Here is an 18,455-nt window from a genome sequence, read left to right on the forward strand (position 1 = left end):
CTGCTGGAATGCCTGTCCCGCCAGTGTGGATTAAACCACCTTTTGAACGGCAGGACAAGGCGGCGCGGGCAGGCTCCGGGGTCCTGGGGGGGCAGAGGGCGATCTGTCCCCGGGGGGTGCCCCCACGGTGGCCTGGCCCGCGATCGGGGCCCACCGATCCGCGGGCGGGCCTGTGTCGTGGGGGCACTCTTTTTTTCTTCCGCCTTCGCCATGGTCTTCACTATGGCAGAGGCGGAAGAGACCCCCCCTCCCCTGCGCATGCGCGGGGATGACGTCAGCAGCCGCTGACACTCCCGCGCATGTGCCGACCCGCGTCGCCCGGCGAAGACCTTTCGGCCCCGGCTGGCGTGGCGCCAAAGGCCTTTCCCGCCAGCCGGTGGAGTGCAAACCACTCCGGCGGGAGCCTTGCCCTCCGCACCATTGGGGTAGCCCGACGCCGGAGTGGTTCCCGCCACTCCATTACGCCGGAACCCCCCGCCTCGCCGGGTAGGGGAGAATCCCGCCCCAGGTGTGCAGTGTCCTTATATATGGTTTGGTGTAATGCCCCCCTGTGGTAGTGTCACCTCTGTGTATATCGTGAATGCCCATTGGTCGTGTCCTATCTTACTGACCGATCTGGTTGACTGTCTGTGTCATGTCTCTTGTGTTCCCTCTAGTGTCTAGCTAGGCGTAGTGTATGTACATTAACCCTTTGTGTACTTACAATGATGTATATCATCACAAGCCCTGACATTTTTCCTCTCATCCGGGATGCGCCCACTTACTCCGAAGCAATGGAGCTCCTGAAGGGACATTACGTTCGGCCAGTCAATCAACTATATGCCAGGCACCTGTCCACGAGACAGCAACTCCCCGTTGAGTCCCTGGACGATTTCTGGCGTGCCCTGCACATCCTGGGGAGGACTGTGACTGCCAGGCAGTTTCGGCAGTCCAGCACACAACCTTTAATCCGAGACGCTTTCGTTACGGGCATAAGGTCTGCGTATGTCCGCCAGCGCCTATTGGAAGTCGGTACGCTTGATCTTGCGGGAACTAGGCAGCTCGCGAACCCGTTAACAGTGGCCTCCTGTAACGTCCAGTCGTACGCCCCCGACCGCGCGGCACCCTCATGGGCATTGTGGGCCCCACCAGCTGCCGACTCCAGCTCACCGCAAGCCTACGCCGCGCGGCAGCCAGCCAACCCTGGGGGGCCTAAATGCTATTTTTGCGGGCAAAACAAACACCCCAGGCAGCGCTGCCCGGCGCGGAGCACGACCTTCAACGGATGTGGAAAGAAGAGACACTTTGTTCCTGTTTGCCAGGCCCGGTCAGTTGCCGCTGTTTCTAGGCCCAGCGTCCCTGCACCCCCGACGTGCGACCCAAGGGCGCCGCCATTTTCCTCCTCGCAAGCCACGTGTGGCCCGTGGGCGCCCCCATCTTTCATGCCGCAAGCCACGTGTGGCCCATGGGTGCCGCCATCTTTGATGCCGCCTGCCGTGGCCGCCGCCATCTTTGGTGCCATTTTGGACGGCGCCTCAGATCCCCTGCTCGCCTGGAAGCTCGTCTGGCCGTTCATCGCCTGCCGCTACCTCCACCACCGCTGACCAGCCCGGGGCCTCCCAGCATCTGCCGCAACTCGCCTCGATCATCCTGGACCAGTCCCAGCCCCGCAACCTCGCGACCGCAACAATAACGGTGAAAATCGATGAGCACGAGACGTCCTGCCTTTTTGGCTCCGGGAGCACAGAGAGCTTCATCCACCCCACGACGGTAAGGCACTGCTTCTTCGCGGTACACCCCATCACCCAGAAGATCTCCCTGGCCTCCGGATCCCATTCTGTGGAAATCCGAGGGGTACTGCATCGTGACCTTCACCGTTCAAGGCGTAGAGTTTAGCAACTTCCGGCTCTACGTCCTCCCCCACCTCTGCGCTGCCCTGTTACTCGGCCTGGACTTCCAGTGCCACCTCCAAAGCTTAACCTTAAAATTCGGCGGACGGACCCCTACCCCCCCCTCACCGTATGCGGCCTCACAACCCTTAAGGTCGATCCACCGGATTGCAAACCCGTTGCCACCAGGAGCAGACAGTACAGTGCCCAGGACAGGACCTTCACCATGTCGGATGCCCAACGGATTCTGCGGGGTCATTGAGGCCCGCAACAGCCCCTGGAGAGCCCAAATGGTAGTAGTAAAGACCAGGGAGAAGCACAGGATGGTCATTGACTACAGTCAGACCATCAATCGGTACACGCAGCTCGACGCGTACCCCCTCCCACGCATATCTGACATGATCAATCAGATTGCGCAGTATCGGGTCTTTTCCACAGTGGACCTGAAGTCCGCCTACCACCAGCTCCCCATCCGCCCGGAGGACCGCCAATACACTGCGTTCGAAGCAGATGGCTGCCTCTATCACTTCCTTAGGGTTCCCTTCGGCGTCACCAATGGTGTCTCGGTCTTACAACGTGAGATGGACCGAATGGTTGACCGGTACGGACTGCGGGCCACCTTCCCGTACCTAGACAACATTACCATCTGCGGCCACGGTCAGCAGGATCACGACTCTAACCTCCTAAAATTCCTCCAGACCGCCAAACTCCTTAATCTCACGTACAATAAGGAGAATTGCGTGTTCCGCACCAACTGCTTAGCCATCCTTGGCTATGTCGTGGAAAATGGAGTTCTAGGGCCCGACCCCGACAGCATGCGCCCCCTCATGGAACTCCCCCTCCCCCACTGCCCCAAGGCCCTGAAACAATGCCTGTGGTTTTTCTCCTACTATGCCCACTGGGTCCCTAACTATGCGGACAAAGCCCGTCCACCCATTCCATCTACAGTTTTTCCCCTGACGGCTGAGGCCTGCCAGGCCTTCAACCGCATCAAGGCAGACAACGCCAAGGCTACGATGCACGTGGTCGATGAATCCCTCCCCTTCCAGGTCGAGAGCGATGCATCGGACGTAGCTCTGGCCGCCAGGCAGGCAGGCCCGTGGCCTTCTTTTCCCCCACCCTCCATGCCTCTGAAATTCGGCACTCCTCTGTCGAAAAGGAGGCCCAAGCCATTGTGGAAGCTGTGCGGCATTGGAGGCATTACCTGGCCGGCAGGCGATTCACTCTCCTCACTGACCAGCTGTCGGTTGCCTTCATGTTCAATAATACACAGCGGGGCAAGATCAAAAACGATAAGATCTTGAGGTAGAGGATTGAGCCCTCCACCTATAGTTATGAGATTTTGTATCGCCGCGGGAAGCTCAACGAGCCCCCTGACTCCAGCGCATGTGCCAGCGCACAAGTGGACCGGGCTCTGCCACCCGGGGGTCACCCGGTTCTTCCATTTCAATAAGGCCCGCAACCTGCCCTCCTCCATTGAGGAGGTCATGGCACCCGGGGGTCACCCGGTTCTTCCATTTCATCAAGGCCCGCAACCTGCCCTACTCCATTGAGGAGGTCAGGACTGTCACCAGAGACTGCAAGGTCTGCGCGGACTGCAAGCCGCACTTCTACCGGCCAGATCGAGCGCACCTGGTGAAGGCCTCCCGCCCCTTTGAGCGCCTCAGCATGGACTTCCAAGTGCTCCTTCCCTCCACCGACCCCAACACGTACTTCGTGAACGATGAGTACTCCCGGTTCCCTTTCGCCATCCCATGCCTCGATATGACTTCTGCCACGGTCATTAAAGCCCTCCACAGCATCTTCACACTCTTTGGATTCCCCACCTACGTCCACAGTAATCGGGGATTCTCCTTTATGAGTGATGAGCTGCGTCAGTTCCTGCTCAGCAAGGGCTTTGCCTCGAGCAGGACGACCAGCTACAACCCCTGGGGAAACGGACAGGTGGAGAGGGAGAACGGGGCGGTCTGGAAGTCTGTCCTGCTGGCCCTGCGGTCTAAAAATCTCCCGGTCTCCCACTGGCAGGGGGTCCTCCCCGACGCGCTCCACTCCATCCAATTGCTCCTCTGCACCGTGACTAACGAAACCCCCCCATGAATGTCTCTTTGCCTTCCCCAGAAAGTCCACCTCCGAGGCCTCGCTCCCAACATGGCTGACAGTTTCTGGACCCGTTCTCCTTCGCAAGCATGTGCGGACCCATAAGTCGGACCCTTTGGTCGAAAGGGTCTACCTCCTACACGCGAACCCGCAGTACGCCTACGTGGCACACCCCGATGGACACCAGGACAGAGTCTCCCTCCGGGACCTGGCACCCACTGGATTCCCCCCCGGTTGCCTCATTCACCCGTGCGCCACTCTCCCTCCCCCCAGCGAACCTCACCGCAGCCCCCACCCCAGGAGGATCCGTCCTCCCACTGGTTCCACTCGGGGGTGACGAAGACGAGGACAACACGCTCGCGGAGTCACAGGTGACCAAGTCGGCGTCCACATCACCACCAGGACTGTGATGATTGCAGAGGAGGGTCAAGGCCCCCGACAGACTGAGCTTGTAATTTTTTCCACCAGCCCCGCCGGACCCTTTTTTTTTTAACAGGGGGTGAATGTGGTAGTCACCACTAGCTGTATTATATGTATTATGGTAAGACACATATACCAGAGGTACATGGGAAAATCCCTGCCTGCTGGCTCCGCCCAGTAGGCAGCGTACAAATGTGTGTGCTCGCCGGTGCTGCAGCCATTCTGGTGGCAGCTACAGGAGGCACATTACCTTTGCTCAATAAAGCCTTGATTATTCCACTACTCTCGTCTTTGTGGTAATTGATAGTGCATCATCTCCCCCTCCCACTCTCCCGACGGCTGCTTTTTCCCCCTCTCCCGACGGCTGCTTTTCCCCCTCTTCCGATGGCTGCTTTTTTTCCCCTCTCCCGACGGCTGCTTTTTCCCCCTTTCCCGACGGCTGCTTTTTTCCCCCCCTCCCGACGGCTGCTTTTTCCCCCCCTCTCCCGACGGCTGCTTTTTCCCCCTCTCCTGACGGCTGCTTTTCCCCCCCTCTCCCGACAGCTGCTTTTCCCCCCCTCTCCCGACGGCTGCTTTTCCCCGCCACTCCCGACGGCTGCTTTTCCCCCCTCTCCCGACGGCTGCTTTTTCCCCTCTCCCGACGGCTGCTTTTTCCCCCTTTCCCGACGGCTGCTTTTTTCCCCCCCTCCCGACGGCTGCTTTTTCCCCCCCTCTCCCGACGGCTGCTTTTTCCCCCTCTCCTGACGGCTGCTTTTCCCCCCCTCTCCCGACAGCTGCTTTTCCCCCCCTCTCCCGACGGCTGCTTTTCCCCGCCACTCCCGACGGCTGCTTTTCCCCCCTCTCCCGACGGCTGCTTTTTCCCCCCTCTCCGACGGCTGCTTTTTCCCCCTCTCCCGACGGCTGCTTTCTCCCCCCCCCCCCGACGGCTGCTTTTCTCTCCCCCCCCCCCCCCCCCCCCCCCTCCTGACGGGTGCTCTTCCCCCCCCCCTTAAGTCCATACTGGTGCGCTTACCCCCCCTCCCCACCCCGCCACTCCCTACGGGATTGCTTACCCCCCATCCACATTCCCTACGGGTGCCCGCTCCCTCCTCACCCTCCCAGCAGATGTGCTCCCTTCCCCCCAAATGGATGCATTTCTCTCCTCCACCCCCGCCCCCCCTCCCACCTGCGGGTGCAGGTGCTACCCCACCATCCATGGGCACGCATGTGATCCCTCCCAGCCAGCGCCAGCCCTCCACCTCTCTTCCCCCCACCTCATCCCTCCCTCCCCCTATAGACGCACGCTTCCTTCCCTATTTCCCCCGCCCCCACAGGCACTCACATTTCCTATCCCTCCCACTCTCCTGTAAAGCACCTGCTCTCTTTCTCTTCACTCCCTCCACCCCACAGATGGACACATTCTTTTTTTCTCCCCACACTGCCACTCACTGGCACGAGCACTCTCTTCCCACCGTCCCCCTCCACTCACATGTGGGTAGATGAAACGTCACAGATCAGCCATGATCTTATCAATTGTCAGGCATAACAGGTTCAACGGACTGAATGGCCAACTCTGCCTTTTGTGATGTAGGATTTTTGAGCAGTAAGGTTAAATTGTAAATTCATAAATTATTAAATTGATAAAAATCTGTCCTGAAACTTTGAATTACTTCTATCTACAGAGATGCTGGGATTAATTACTGACCATTATCAGTTCAAATTAACCGTTTTCTAGTACTAATAATAAAGTTGTTATTTCATCATCAGCAATTTACCAGTGTCTGCTGATAGAAAGTACTGAGCTCTGCATCCAATCTTAATGTACATTTCTTTCCATTCACAAATTTGGTTTCAGGTATGGAACACCATAACATCTGCCCCTGTGGGTATGAGGCATTAGCACTGAAGCTCCTTCTAATAGTTTTGTATTTTTCTTCTTCATGAAATGCGCTGATAACCAGTTTGCAATAATGGTCTTGAGGATAAATTAAAAAAATTAGCACAGGGTATGTAGCATGAGCTAATGGCTCGTTGGGAAATAAACCACCCAAAAAATTATACAACAAACTCTTTTGCGGTCCAGATGAATTAACCGATGAGCTGTATGTAGTTTCTATCCTGGTATACCACTGCTTCCAGTCAATTTTCTTATTTATACCACACACACAACTGTTGTTTATTTTTCTTTGTAGGGATTTTTTTTGTGTACCTTTTAAGGTGAGGGTGTTAGGCAACAGATCAGTTTTTCCATTTAATCTGTTAGTACAACTTCCTTTCACACCTGTGACCTGGGTTCACGCTCAACCCAGACTGGTGAGAAGTGGGTCATTGGCAAATAAGGCATTATTATTCCTATACCAATACACCTCAACTACTTGTTTGCTCTGGAGATGCTGGGGTGCATTGCTTAGTGTAGCACATCTCCTACTGTGGCATTTTGGTGACATCCTAGATGATGAATGCTGCCACTGGAGCAGAACGTTAATGCTGTCATTGCTGGTGAAATTGTGCACAAAATGCTTGCCTCGAGCCAGCAACAAATCTACAGTCATCTCCCCTTGCATAACACCTCGAACATTATGGGGACATTTAGCAATATTAATTTTAGCAATTCATAACATGCACACAACTTGATGCTTTTCATGATTGGAGAAATAATTTCAGTGGGCTGTTTTTGGAAGTTGTTTGAGCTTGCCACCTCTTGTTCATTAAGGAAGTACTTTGTCTGCCACACTCGTGTTACATCTTCTATGTCTTGGATGAGAAAAACAGATGGATACATTTACAGCAAAAAAGAATAAGAAAACTACGAGCAACTGAATGACAAAACTTTCCCTTTCATTAGAAAAAGTGAAACCAAGAAATAGCTCTCATCCTTTTGCATTATTTGATTATTTGTTTCTCCATTAAAGAGTTATCATTTTAACATCATAAAGATGTTTTTGAGAACTTAGAAGAAAATGATTTAAAATACCATTTTCTGTTTTTTAAATGCTTCGCATTCTATTTCAGCAGAGGCCTATTCAGAATTTCAATTTTTAATACATGTTGTTTCCCAAAACCAATGCCCTCAGCTGAAGAGATAACAAGCTACAGCTCTCAGTTTGCATTTATGTCTAAAATGTCTTGGGTTTTTTTTAAACAACATTTTATCACTAAGACTGGCATTTCCAATTGCGACAGCATGCCTAGTTTATAACCACTCCTCTTCGCTGCCCCCCCCAACCTCCCATTTCACTTTTGAAGTGTTGGAATACTACAGCTAATACAAAGGCAAAAACAAATTATATTTTGGAAATTTTGAAAGCTAAAGTAAATTTGTTTCTTTTTGGATAGAAACATCAGGATGTTGATAAACATGAAATTTGTTTTGTTCAGGAAACAATGAATGTCATTCATTCATGTAATTCTCCCTTTCCAAGTACAGTGAATTATTGACAGTACAGAAGTGGTCATTTTGAGACCGTACTGCTTTCTCTAAATTCATATGCAAGCATCGGTTTAGCGTGTATGATAATACCTCTAAGCCAGTGTTTCTCAAACGTTTTTGCCCCGGGACCAATCTTTATCAACCGGCCATCCTTCGGGACGCCCACGGCGCCCGAACTTTGCGACTCACCATTTTCAGTTACTATGACAAGTGAGCCTGCTTGGTCCTCACAATCTCACTTGTTTTGTTATACAGTGTTACATTTCTGATAATGACTTCAGCTGATGATTTAAGATCTCACTGCATCCATTGAAATAAATAGAGGTTTGTCATCGAACTCGCCATACTTAGTCTTCAAATGTCTTTGAAGTTTCGACGGTTTTAAACTTTCATTTGCCAGTGCTTCCCTGCATACAACACGCATGAACTTTGAATCCTGATTTGCAGTGGCAGAATTAATAATCCACACCTCAAGTAATCATCTTTATGCTGCTTTGTTCCTGTTTTCAGCTCCTTCACGGGTTGTTTACCAGAGGTCCTGGAGTTCACACCAGCACTGTTGGCAGCTGCAAAATGGAGGAATCACTCTCACGCGCCCACAACACGCGACGTCAGTGTGCGGGGCACGTGACCTGCTCTCTGCCATTGCTCCAGGCAGGAAGACTCCAGCGAATTATATATTTAAAAAATCTGCTCCTGGGTCAGGAGGAGATGTTCTGCCTCTCTGGGCTCCGGGCCTGCGCACTACTGAGGGGGAAACAATGTGTGGAACGGCTGGCATTCTGAAAGTTGGTTATGGCCGGCGTTTTTAAAAGCCGGTCGCGCCGTTGAGCACTTCTTCCTGTGATCAAGAACACCGCAACGCATGGCACCTCGTCCTTCACGACACCTGCTCGTGACCCACCTGGGAGTCATGACCATGGGTTTGAAAATGACTGCTCTAAGCTATGCACCTCTCTCTCCACCTCTTGATATCCCCCCTCTGCTTTGCACGGCTTTTCTGCTGTGCAGTCATTTAATGAGCTTCAACCTCCTTCAGCTAGACGTTGCAAAGACTGAAGCCATTGTTTTTGACACTGTCAGAGGCTCCCTGCCCATTGTCTCCGGTCTAATCGGACTCTGTTACGATCTCATCCCTACCTTTCTATCACAAAGACTCTGGGCGCGATTCTCCACTCCCGCGCCCGGGAAACGCCCTCCGCGATTCTCCCAAGCGGCGGGAACGGCCCCGTCAATTTCCGCAGGCCGGAGAATCGCCCGAGACACCCAAAATGGTCATCCTCCGGCACCCCTGCTATTCTCAGGCCCGGATGGGCCGAGCGGCCAGCCCAAAACGGCGGGTTCCCCCCGGTGCCGTCCACACCTGGTCGCTGCCGTCGGGAACAGCGCGGGAACGCTGGGGGGGGGGGGGTGGGTGCACCGGGGGTTGCCTCAAATGTGGGGTGGCCCGCGATCGGTGCCCACCGATCGTCGGGCCGTCCTTCCTTCCGCAGCCCAGCAAAATCCGTCTGCCATCTTCTTGCGGGGCGGACTCTGAGAGGACGGCAACCACGCATGCGTAGGTTGGCGCCGGCCAATCCGTGCATGCGCAGGTGACGCCAGTTATGCGGCGCCGGCCGCATCATGTATGCGGCGCCGCCTCTACGCGGCGACAAGGCCTGGCGCGTGTAGATGACGCGGCCCCGCTCCTAGCCCATTATCGGGCCCTGAATCGGTCGGGAAAGGGGCCGTTTCGCGCCGTCGAGGTTGGCACTTCGGCGCGGGAGTGGAGAATCCCGCCCAATGGCCGGGATCCTCCCTTCTGAGGACTAAGCCCCCACGCCGGCGGGAAACCCGGCACCAACGACTCCGGTGTCAATGGCCCCCCCAAGGTGAGGAATTCTCACCTTTCTAGGGGGCTAGGTTGATGCCGGAGGGGTTGGCACCGCTCCAGCCAGCGCCGAAGGGACGGCGCGAGTTCATGCATGCGCGGAATGGCCGACGTGATTAAGCACATGTTGAATTTGTCTTCTCCGTGCCGGCCCCCGGGCAATATGACTGAGCCCTACAGGGGCCCGGCACGAAAGGAAGAAGTGCCCCCACGGAACAAGCCTGCCCGCAGATCGGTGGGCCCCGATTGCGAGCCAGGCCACTATGGCCCCCCCCTCCCCACCGGGGTCGGATCCATCTGCGCCCCCCCGAAGACCGCCGACGCATACTCACCTGCCAGGTCCCGCCGGTGCGTGAGTTGAGTGATTCATGCTGGCGGGACTGGCCAAAAATGGACAGCCGCTCGGCCCATCGAGGCCCGGAGAATCGCCGGGGGGGGGGGGCGGTGGGGGGCGTTGCCAATGGCCCCCGACCGGCATGGTGGGAATCCCGCCGCCACCCGAAAAACGGAGCCGGAGAATCCGGCATCGGGGCAGCGGGGCGGGATTTGCGCTGCTCCCCGGGGATTCTCCGACCCGGCGCAAATCCCACCTGTAACACCCACCTCTGCCCCATCTCAGACTTTCTGCTCCTGAATCCTTTTCATTCCTTTGTCATCACCAGACTGAACCACTCTAGTTCTCTCCTGCTCAGTGTCCCACTTTACTCCTTCATAATCATTATCTCATATGCCTCTCATAAGACCATAAGACATAGGAGCAAAATAAGACCATTCGGCCCATTGAATCTGCTCTGCCATTCAATAATGGCTGATATGTTTCTCATCCCCATTCTCCTACCTTCTCTCCATAACCCTTGATCCCCTTATTAATCAAGAACCTAACAAATCTTATTCGTCCTTTACCTGTTCATCCTTCCTGACTTATATTGACTTCTGGTCTAACTAATGTCTTGCGTTTATGATTCTTGCCTTTGTTTTTAAATTGCTCAAATATCATGTCCCTCCCACATTTGTAACCTCTTCCCCCTATCTGTCTATTCCCATGACAGTTGCCTCTTGTGCATTTATTCATCCCATTGCCTTCAGCTGCATAGATCGATTTCTCCAGAATACTCCTTCCAAATTGCTCTTACTTCTTCTTTAGGATTCTTCTTCAAGCTCTTTTCTTTGAACAACATCTTAGTTATTTTGATAAGCTCTCTTTCTTTTACTTGGCATCTCGTTTTCAACAAGGCCTCTGTGAAGTACCTCTGGGATGTTTTCTACATTAAAGGTGCTACATTGTTGACTAGAATTGAAAGAGTGGTGCAACAAACTATTTGGAAAGAAGCAGTGATGGTTAGAGGAGCAAATTTTTATTGTCTAGAGTAATGCTGTAAAAGATAGGACTTTGAGTGTTGCGTGATATAACACTCCATTTCCTCAGACTCACCAAGTAATTCCCTAAGCGACCTGTTAGTACAAAAGAACATTAGGGTGTTTTTGTATTTCGTCTGAGATCGGTGTGATGTTGGTGGAATACCATTGTCAGACTTGAATCATTTTGAATACCAGGCTGCCATTAAGCTGACAATACCCAACTGCAACTGGCTGGTTACAAGAAGGCAGGGAAGTAGTCCTGGGGCGGTACAGTGGTTAGCACTGCTGTATCACTGCGCCAGGGACCTAGATTCAATTCCAGCCTTGGGTCGCTGTCTCTGTGGAGTTTGTACATTCTTCTCATGTCTGCATGGGTTTCATCCGGCTGCTCCGGTTTCCACTCACAGTCCAAAGATGTACGGGTTAGGTGGATTGGCCATGATAAATTGCCCCTTAGTGTCCAGGGATGTGTGGGTTCGGTTATGAGAATAGGGCTTGGTGGGTGGGTGAATGAACATGGGTAGAGTGCTCTTTTGGACGGTCAGTGCAGACTTGATGGGCCGAATGGCCTCCTGGTCTGTAGGGATTCTAAGTGGCTGGTTTCCATGCTGAGCCGTCCAACATGCATGGAGTTGGAGGAAATCCTCAGAATGGTTTCGGATGAGTGAGCAGTGACCTGGATGTTCTTGTGGTTTCCCCCTGGTACTTATGAACCCAGCTGGAAACAAAAATAAATTTGTTTGCTTAGTTTTTTCAAATGGCCTCCATTGGTTCATTGGACCACTGGTTCAGCTGCTCTGCTAGTACAAATGCGCAGTATATGCACGGGGCACATACCGTCAACTTGTATCCAAAGGTAGCTGTTGTTGCCGTTCAATAGGTACAGCATCCCAAATTGCATATTCTGGCATCGGTAGACTGTTCACGGCTGTTCCTTGGGCATCATTAGCTGAGGTACCCCACCCTTGTTGAATAGCAGCCTAGCCATTATTTTAGGCAAAGAATGCGTGGTTGACTCTTGTGATTTGGCCTTGCTCACCTAGGTGATAACGATCTGAAGTTGCAGCTATTATCCATTAACTTGGTTGCAGGTTCTGATTATTGTGGCCTTTTACATGAAAGTTATTGAATCTGAGACCAGCTGGAAGAGTTTTCCACTTTTGTACTGTGTTTTCATTCCCAACACAAAACCATCAAATCTGTAGATTGATATAAACAGAGATTACAGGTTTTGGTCAGCAAGAACTGGCCTTTTCCACTTCTAGGATGACAAGTAATCCAGCCTAGTTAAACAATAGAGTTTGTTTGTGTATGACAGACTTGTTTTTATAAAGACTAGAGATACTGGCAGGATTTGGCTTGAATGCGCTGAAAAATACCAGAGTAGTTGCAACATTCGCCTATGGATTAATACAAACCACAGTATAAATGGAGTGAGGTTTATTCGGCTCCAAATTAAATTGTATTTGTTGTGTTCTGGTTGTTTTACTAAATGAAGGAGCTGTTGTTCAAATGTGAGCATGTAAGTTCTCAACATTCTTTTGTTTGTTCAAATGCAGTTTACCGTAAATGGACACTGCTATGGATTATGAAAGGCCAAATGTTGAAACTATCAAGTGTGTTGTTGTCGGGGATAATGCAGTGGGAAAGACGAGACTCATCTGTGCAAGAGCATGCAATACAACATTGACACAGTATCAGCTGCTGTCCACCCATGTTCCCACTGTCTGGGCAATTGATCAGTATCGGGTCTGTCAAGAGGTAAGATATTCTTTTCAAAAAAGTTGATTGAACTCTTCTTGTGTATTGTATATTTTTAATATTTGTAAAGTCCCACAAGGTTGTGCTTTGACTATTATTTAGTGTTGTTATTTTTGCTTGGTCCCTGCAAGAGTTCTCAGGACTAAACAAGACTGCCATCCAGAAAACAAATATCTTCTTGAACAAGGCATTTATCTCATATTTTTCAAACATGGTTATTATGTAATTTTAGATCCATTCATGAACTTATAAATTTTTAAAACGGCCTTAAAACTACCTCGTGTGTAACTCATTTTGAACTGTTAAGGTTTGGATTTAAATTGAGAAACTGGAAATGATAATCCACTAGAGATAAAGGATTTTCAATGTTTTAAGGATTTGAATATTTTTAATGAGATGAGAGAGTCCTTAAAATATGTTATTTATTGTAATTGATTGAACTATTTGAAAATAATGCAGCAATTGACTAATGTCTATAGAGCTACCTTCTACCTTGAGGTTCTCTAAATAAGTATCTCTTACTCCATGGATTTGGTAAACTTTTGGTTGCACTGCTTTTAAAAGATATGCAAACTGGAGAAATCAAGCTGCACATTTTAACCTCAAGTTAATGAATTCTGTTTTCTTTGCTCAGTTACATTGTAATTGTGCCCCTTGCGTTCTGTGACAGTGGGAGATATGTTTGTGTTACTCTCTCTCAGGGTGACATTAATGTAACACTCTAAAGTTTGGTGTTGAAAATTCCATAATTTATTGTTTTCATTTATTACATTAAATGTTGGTTGTGTTTAGGTGCTCGAACGTTCCCGCGATGTTGTAGATGAAGTTAGCATATCACTCAGGCTATGGGATACGTTTGGTGACCACCATAAGGACAGGCGCTTTGCATATGGCAGGTAAAAAAAAATACAGGTGTTGAGGGGAGGGGGTGGGGGGGGAGAGATGCGAGGCGCACATACCATGTGTGTCTGTGTGTGTGCCAAGCCCTCAAGTGCATGATGAGTATTGTACGTGATATAAAATTTGGAATTTTCATGTTAAGGTTTAGTAAATTTCACATTGGAATAGAATTACATATTACAAAATTAGACTTTTACGAACAACTGCTGCATAAACAGCTGCAGAAATTGTTGGCAATCAGCAGATATTTGTTAGATCTTCTGATACTACAAACTATTAGCCTTTGTCAAAAACTGTGCATTGCTGAATGTTCTTTCTCCCAGTCAAAAGCAATTAATTTTGACTTGGCCAAGAGGATGTTTGCTTTGCGATCATGTTGCTAATTTCTTAGTGGGATGGAAATACACCTTAATTTCCTAGCTTGTCAGTGCTGTCTAACATTGTAGTTAATGATTGTCAACATTTTTCTGCGATTGTGGTGTAAAGCATGGAAGGCAGGGGATTGATTCTGCAAACATTTCCCCCCTAGTTTACACAACTGCACTTGAAAAATATTTTCTTGGGGTTTTTCAAAATTTAAAATAATTGATCATCATGAGAGGATATGGGTGGTGGGATGGGACCGAGGTGGGACTCATCCAAAATCCAAAAATAAGTATGCGATTTTGTTGTAAGTTTCTAGACATTTGTGCATCAGAATATTTAACGCTGATCTTGTCAGTTCTCTAAACATAGTTAAATGTGTAATATCTATACAACAAAAATGCATGATAAGTCAATCAGCAACTTAAAATAGAAAAATAACTTATTATTTCAGACTGAAACTCCAGCCAAATCAAATGAGAAGGTATTTGAGCCCTTTGACAACACTGGGGTGGGGCGGCGCAGTGGCTGGAGTGTTTAGCGCTGCTGCCTAACGGCACTGAGGACCTGGGTTCGATCCTGGCCCCAGGTTACTGTCTGTGTGGAGTTTGCACATTCTCCCCATGTTTGCGTGGGTCTCACCCCCACAATCCAAAGATGTGCAGGGTAGGTGGATTGGCCACGCTAAATTGCCCCTTAATTAGAAAAAATAATTGGGTCGGCTAAATTTATATTTTAAAAAAAGTCAACACTGGAGTGGAGAACATTAAATAAATGCAAGTGCAAAAATAGCTGTGAGGAGAGTTTTGCTTTAAAAAAGCAGCTTGAGAAAGATGAAAAAGTGCTTCTCATTCAAAAGTTATCCAGTTGAATAGTGAAAGAGAGCAGATGCCGAAAGGACCAAATGGAATGTGAACTACCCAGAAATGGGGAGATTGCAATGGTCTGAAATTGCAAAGGTCAGTTTCTCGCATTTGAAGGCTGTGGTTAGGTAAAAGGAGGGGAGAAAGGAGCTCACATGTTGACGAAGAGCTTTGTCTACCGGCTGCGCTAATTAGAATTTTAGGCAAGCACTGCCTGTGATCTCAGACTGAATGATCAAGGAAAAGCTGATGAGCCATCTGTACCCAAAATTCCAATTTGAGCTATATGTGTGAACCCCCCAACGTCACCCAGACTTGTAAAATTACCCTTGGGTTGTTACATTGAACTGGTCCAGCATGCAAGATCGAAGAGATAAAGGTTGGAGTGGGAATAAGGAATGGTAGAGATGAAACAAAGAAAATCAACAAGTATGTTATCTTGTTATGAAAACAGAAAGCTGGAAATACTCAGCAGTCAAGCAGCATCTCTAAGAGAGGAGCATAATTGACAGTTTGAGTCAATAATCTTTCATCGGAAAGCTGTTCTGAAAGAACTGAAATAATTATGACCCTCAGAGCTGCCAATAGTTGGTGATAAAACAAAACAATTTGTATTGATTTTCAATTTAGTACAAATACTTATGAATAAGGTAGTTTGACTTTTTTGGATTTCAGTGGAAGGACTATATATTAGGTGCATCTTATTTGCTAGTTGTTTATATCCATCTCTGCTGTCAGCCTGCTTGCTTCCTTGAAATCTCCCTTTGAAAAATGAGGGTGGAATCATTTGGGCTGTGGCTTCTCCACAACTGTTGGGAATGCTACTCGTTGACAAGTGCTGTTGTATTATATGATGGTTCCTGTTGATATTTCTTTTGTTCCTTCCATCTAACATCTCAAGAATGTGTTAATGGTTTATAGTTGAGCTAGACTCGCAATATATTTGACTTGCTCCATTATTGGAGAGTCTGTGTATGTGCATGTCTGCTATAGCTAAAGTGAATTTGTGTATATCATAGATTATCATAGAATTTACAGTGCAGAAGGAGGCCATTCGGCCCATCGAGTCTGCACCGGCTCCTGGAAAGAGCACCCTACCCAAGGTCAACACCTCCACCCTATCCCCATAACCCAATAACCCCACCCAACACTAAGGGCAATTTTGGACACTAAGGGCAATGTATCATGGCCAATCCACCTAACCTGCACACCTTTGGACTGTGGGAGGAAACCGGAGCACCCGGAGGAAACCCACGCACACATGGGGAGGATGCAAACTCCACACAGACAGTGACCCAAGCCGGAATCGAACCTGGGACCCTGGAACTGTGAAGCAATTGTGCTATCCACAATGCTACCGTGCTGCCCTGTATGTCTGAAGAATGTTAAATTGGTTACTACAGGATGCCACTGTTAAAATTCCATGAATGCAGAAGACTGGATGATGAGGTCAGTCTGAGAGAGAGAGCTTATGAACCATTGTGTACTTGTGATAATTTATGTCTTAACAAAGAACAAAGAAATGTACAGCACAGGAACAGGCCCTTCGGCCCTCCAAGCCCGTGCCGACCATGCTGCCCGACTAAACTACAATCTTCTACACTTCCTGGGTCCGTATCCTTCTATTCCCATCCTATTCATATATTTGTCAAGATGCCCCTTAAATGTCCCTATCGTCCCTGCTTCCACTACCTCCTCCGGTAGCGAGTTCCAGGCACCCACTACCCTCTGCGTAAAAAAACTTGCCTCGTACAACTACTCTAAACCTTGCCCCTCTCACCTTAAACCTATGACCCCTAGTAATTGACCCCTCTACCCTGGGGAAAAGCCTCTGACTATCCACTCTGTCTATGCCCCTCATAATTTTGTATACCTCTATCAGGTCGCCCCTCAACCTCCTTCGTTCCAGTGAGAACAAACTGAGTTTATTCAATCGCTCCTCATAGCTAATGCCCTCCATACCAGGCAACATTCTGGTAAATCTCTTCTGCACTATCTCTAAAGCCTCCACATCCTTCTGGTAGTGTGGCGACCAGAATTGAACACTATACTCCAAGTGTGGCCTAACTAAGGTTCTATACAGCTGCAACATGACTTGCCAATTTTTAAAGTCAATGCCCCGGCCAATGAAGGCAAGCATGCCGCATGCCTTCTTGACTACCTTCTCCACCTGTGTTGCCCCTTTCAATGACCTGTGGACCTGTACTCCTAGATCTCTTTGACTTTCAATACACTTGAGGGTTCTACCATTCACTGTATATTCCCTACCTGCATTAGACCTTCCAAAATGCATTACCTCACATTTGTCCGGATTAAACTCCATCTGCCATCTCTCCGCCCAAGTCTCCAGACAATCTAAATCCTGCTGTATCCTCCGACAGTCCTCATCGCTATCCGCAATTCCACCAACCTTTGTGTCGTCTGCAAACTTACTAATCAGACCAGTTACATTTTCCTCCAAATCATTGATATATACTACAAAGAGCAAAGGTCCCAGCACTGATCCCTGTGGAACACCACTGGTCACAGCCCTCCAATTAGAAAAGCATCCCTCCATTGCTACTCTCTGCCTTCTATGGCCTAGCCAGTTCTGTATCCACCTTGCCAGCTCACCCCTGATCCCGTGTGACTTCACCTTTTGTACTAGTCTACCATGAGGGACCTTGTCAAAGGCCTTACTGAAGTCCATATAGACAACATCTACTGCCCTACCTGCATCAATCATCTTAGTGACCTCCTCGAAAAACTCTATCAAGTTAGTGAGACACGACCTCCCCTTCACAAAACCGTGCTGCCTCTCACTAATACGTCCATTTGCTTCCAAATGGGAGTAGATCCTGTCTTGAAGAATTCTCTCCAGTAATTTCCCTACCACTGAAGTAAGGCTCACCGGCCTGTAGTTCCAAAGATTTCTGTCAAGGCCTCAGTAATTTCCTCTCCAGCCTCCTTCAGTATTCTGGGGTAGATCCCATCAAGCCCTGGGGACTTATCTACCTTAATATTTTTTAAGACACCCAACACCTCGTCTTTTTGGATCACAATGTGACCCAGGCTATCTACACACCCTTCTCCAGACTCAACATCTACCAATTCCTTCTCTTTGGTGAATACTGATGCAAAGTATTCATTTAGTACCTCGCCCATTTCCTCTGGCTCCACACATAGATTCCCTTGCCTATCCTTCAGTGGGCCAACCCTTTCCCTGGCTACCCTCTTGCTTTTTATGTACGTGTAAAAAGCCTTGGGATTTTCCTTAACCCTATTTGCCAATGACTTTTCGTGACCCCTTTTTAGCCCTCCTGACTCCTTGCTTAAGTTCCTTCCTACTTTCCTTATATTCCACGCAGGCTTCGTCTGTTCCCAGCCTTTTAGCCCTGACAAATGCCTCCTTTTTCTTTTTGACGAGGCCTACAATATCACTCGTCATCCAAGGTTCCCGAAAATTGCCGTATTTATCTTTCTTCCTCACAGGAACATGCCGGTCCTGTATTCCTTTCAACTGCCACTTGAAAGCCTCCCACATGCCAGATGTTGATTTGCCCTCA

General features: G+C 49.4%; 1 protein-coding gene across 1 annotated transcript in view; it reads left to right on the forward strand.

Annotated features, from left to right (window-relative positions):
• The window catches only part of rhobtb1 (Rho related BTB domain containing 1), a 167,782-nt gene that overhangs the window by 49,439 nt on the left and 99,888 nt on the right, over window positions 1-18,455 (forward strand). The window contains 2 exon segments of the mRNA XM_072478830.1: window positions 12,583-12,784; window positions 13,577-13,680. Coding sequence (XP_072334931.1) covers window positions 12,593-12,784; window positions 13,577-13,680 — 296 coding nt within the window. The 5' untranslated portion in view covers window positions 12,583-12,592.

This window comes from Scyliorhinus torazame, chromosome 16 (genome assembly GCF_047496885.1).
Source record: "Scyliorhinus torazame isolate Kashiwa2021f chromosome 16, sScyTor2.1, whole genome shotgun sequence".
Taxonomy (NCBI): domain Eukaryota; kingdom Metazoa; phylum Chordata; class Chondrichthyes; order Carcharhiniformes; family Scyliorhinidae; genus Scyliorhinus; species Scyliorhinus torazame.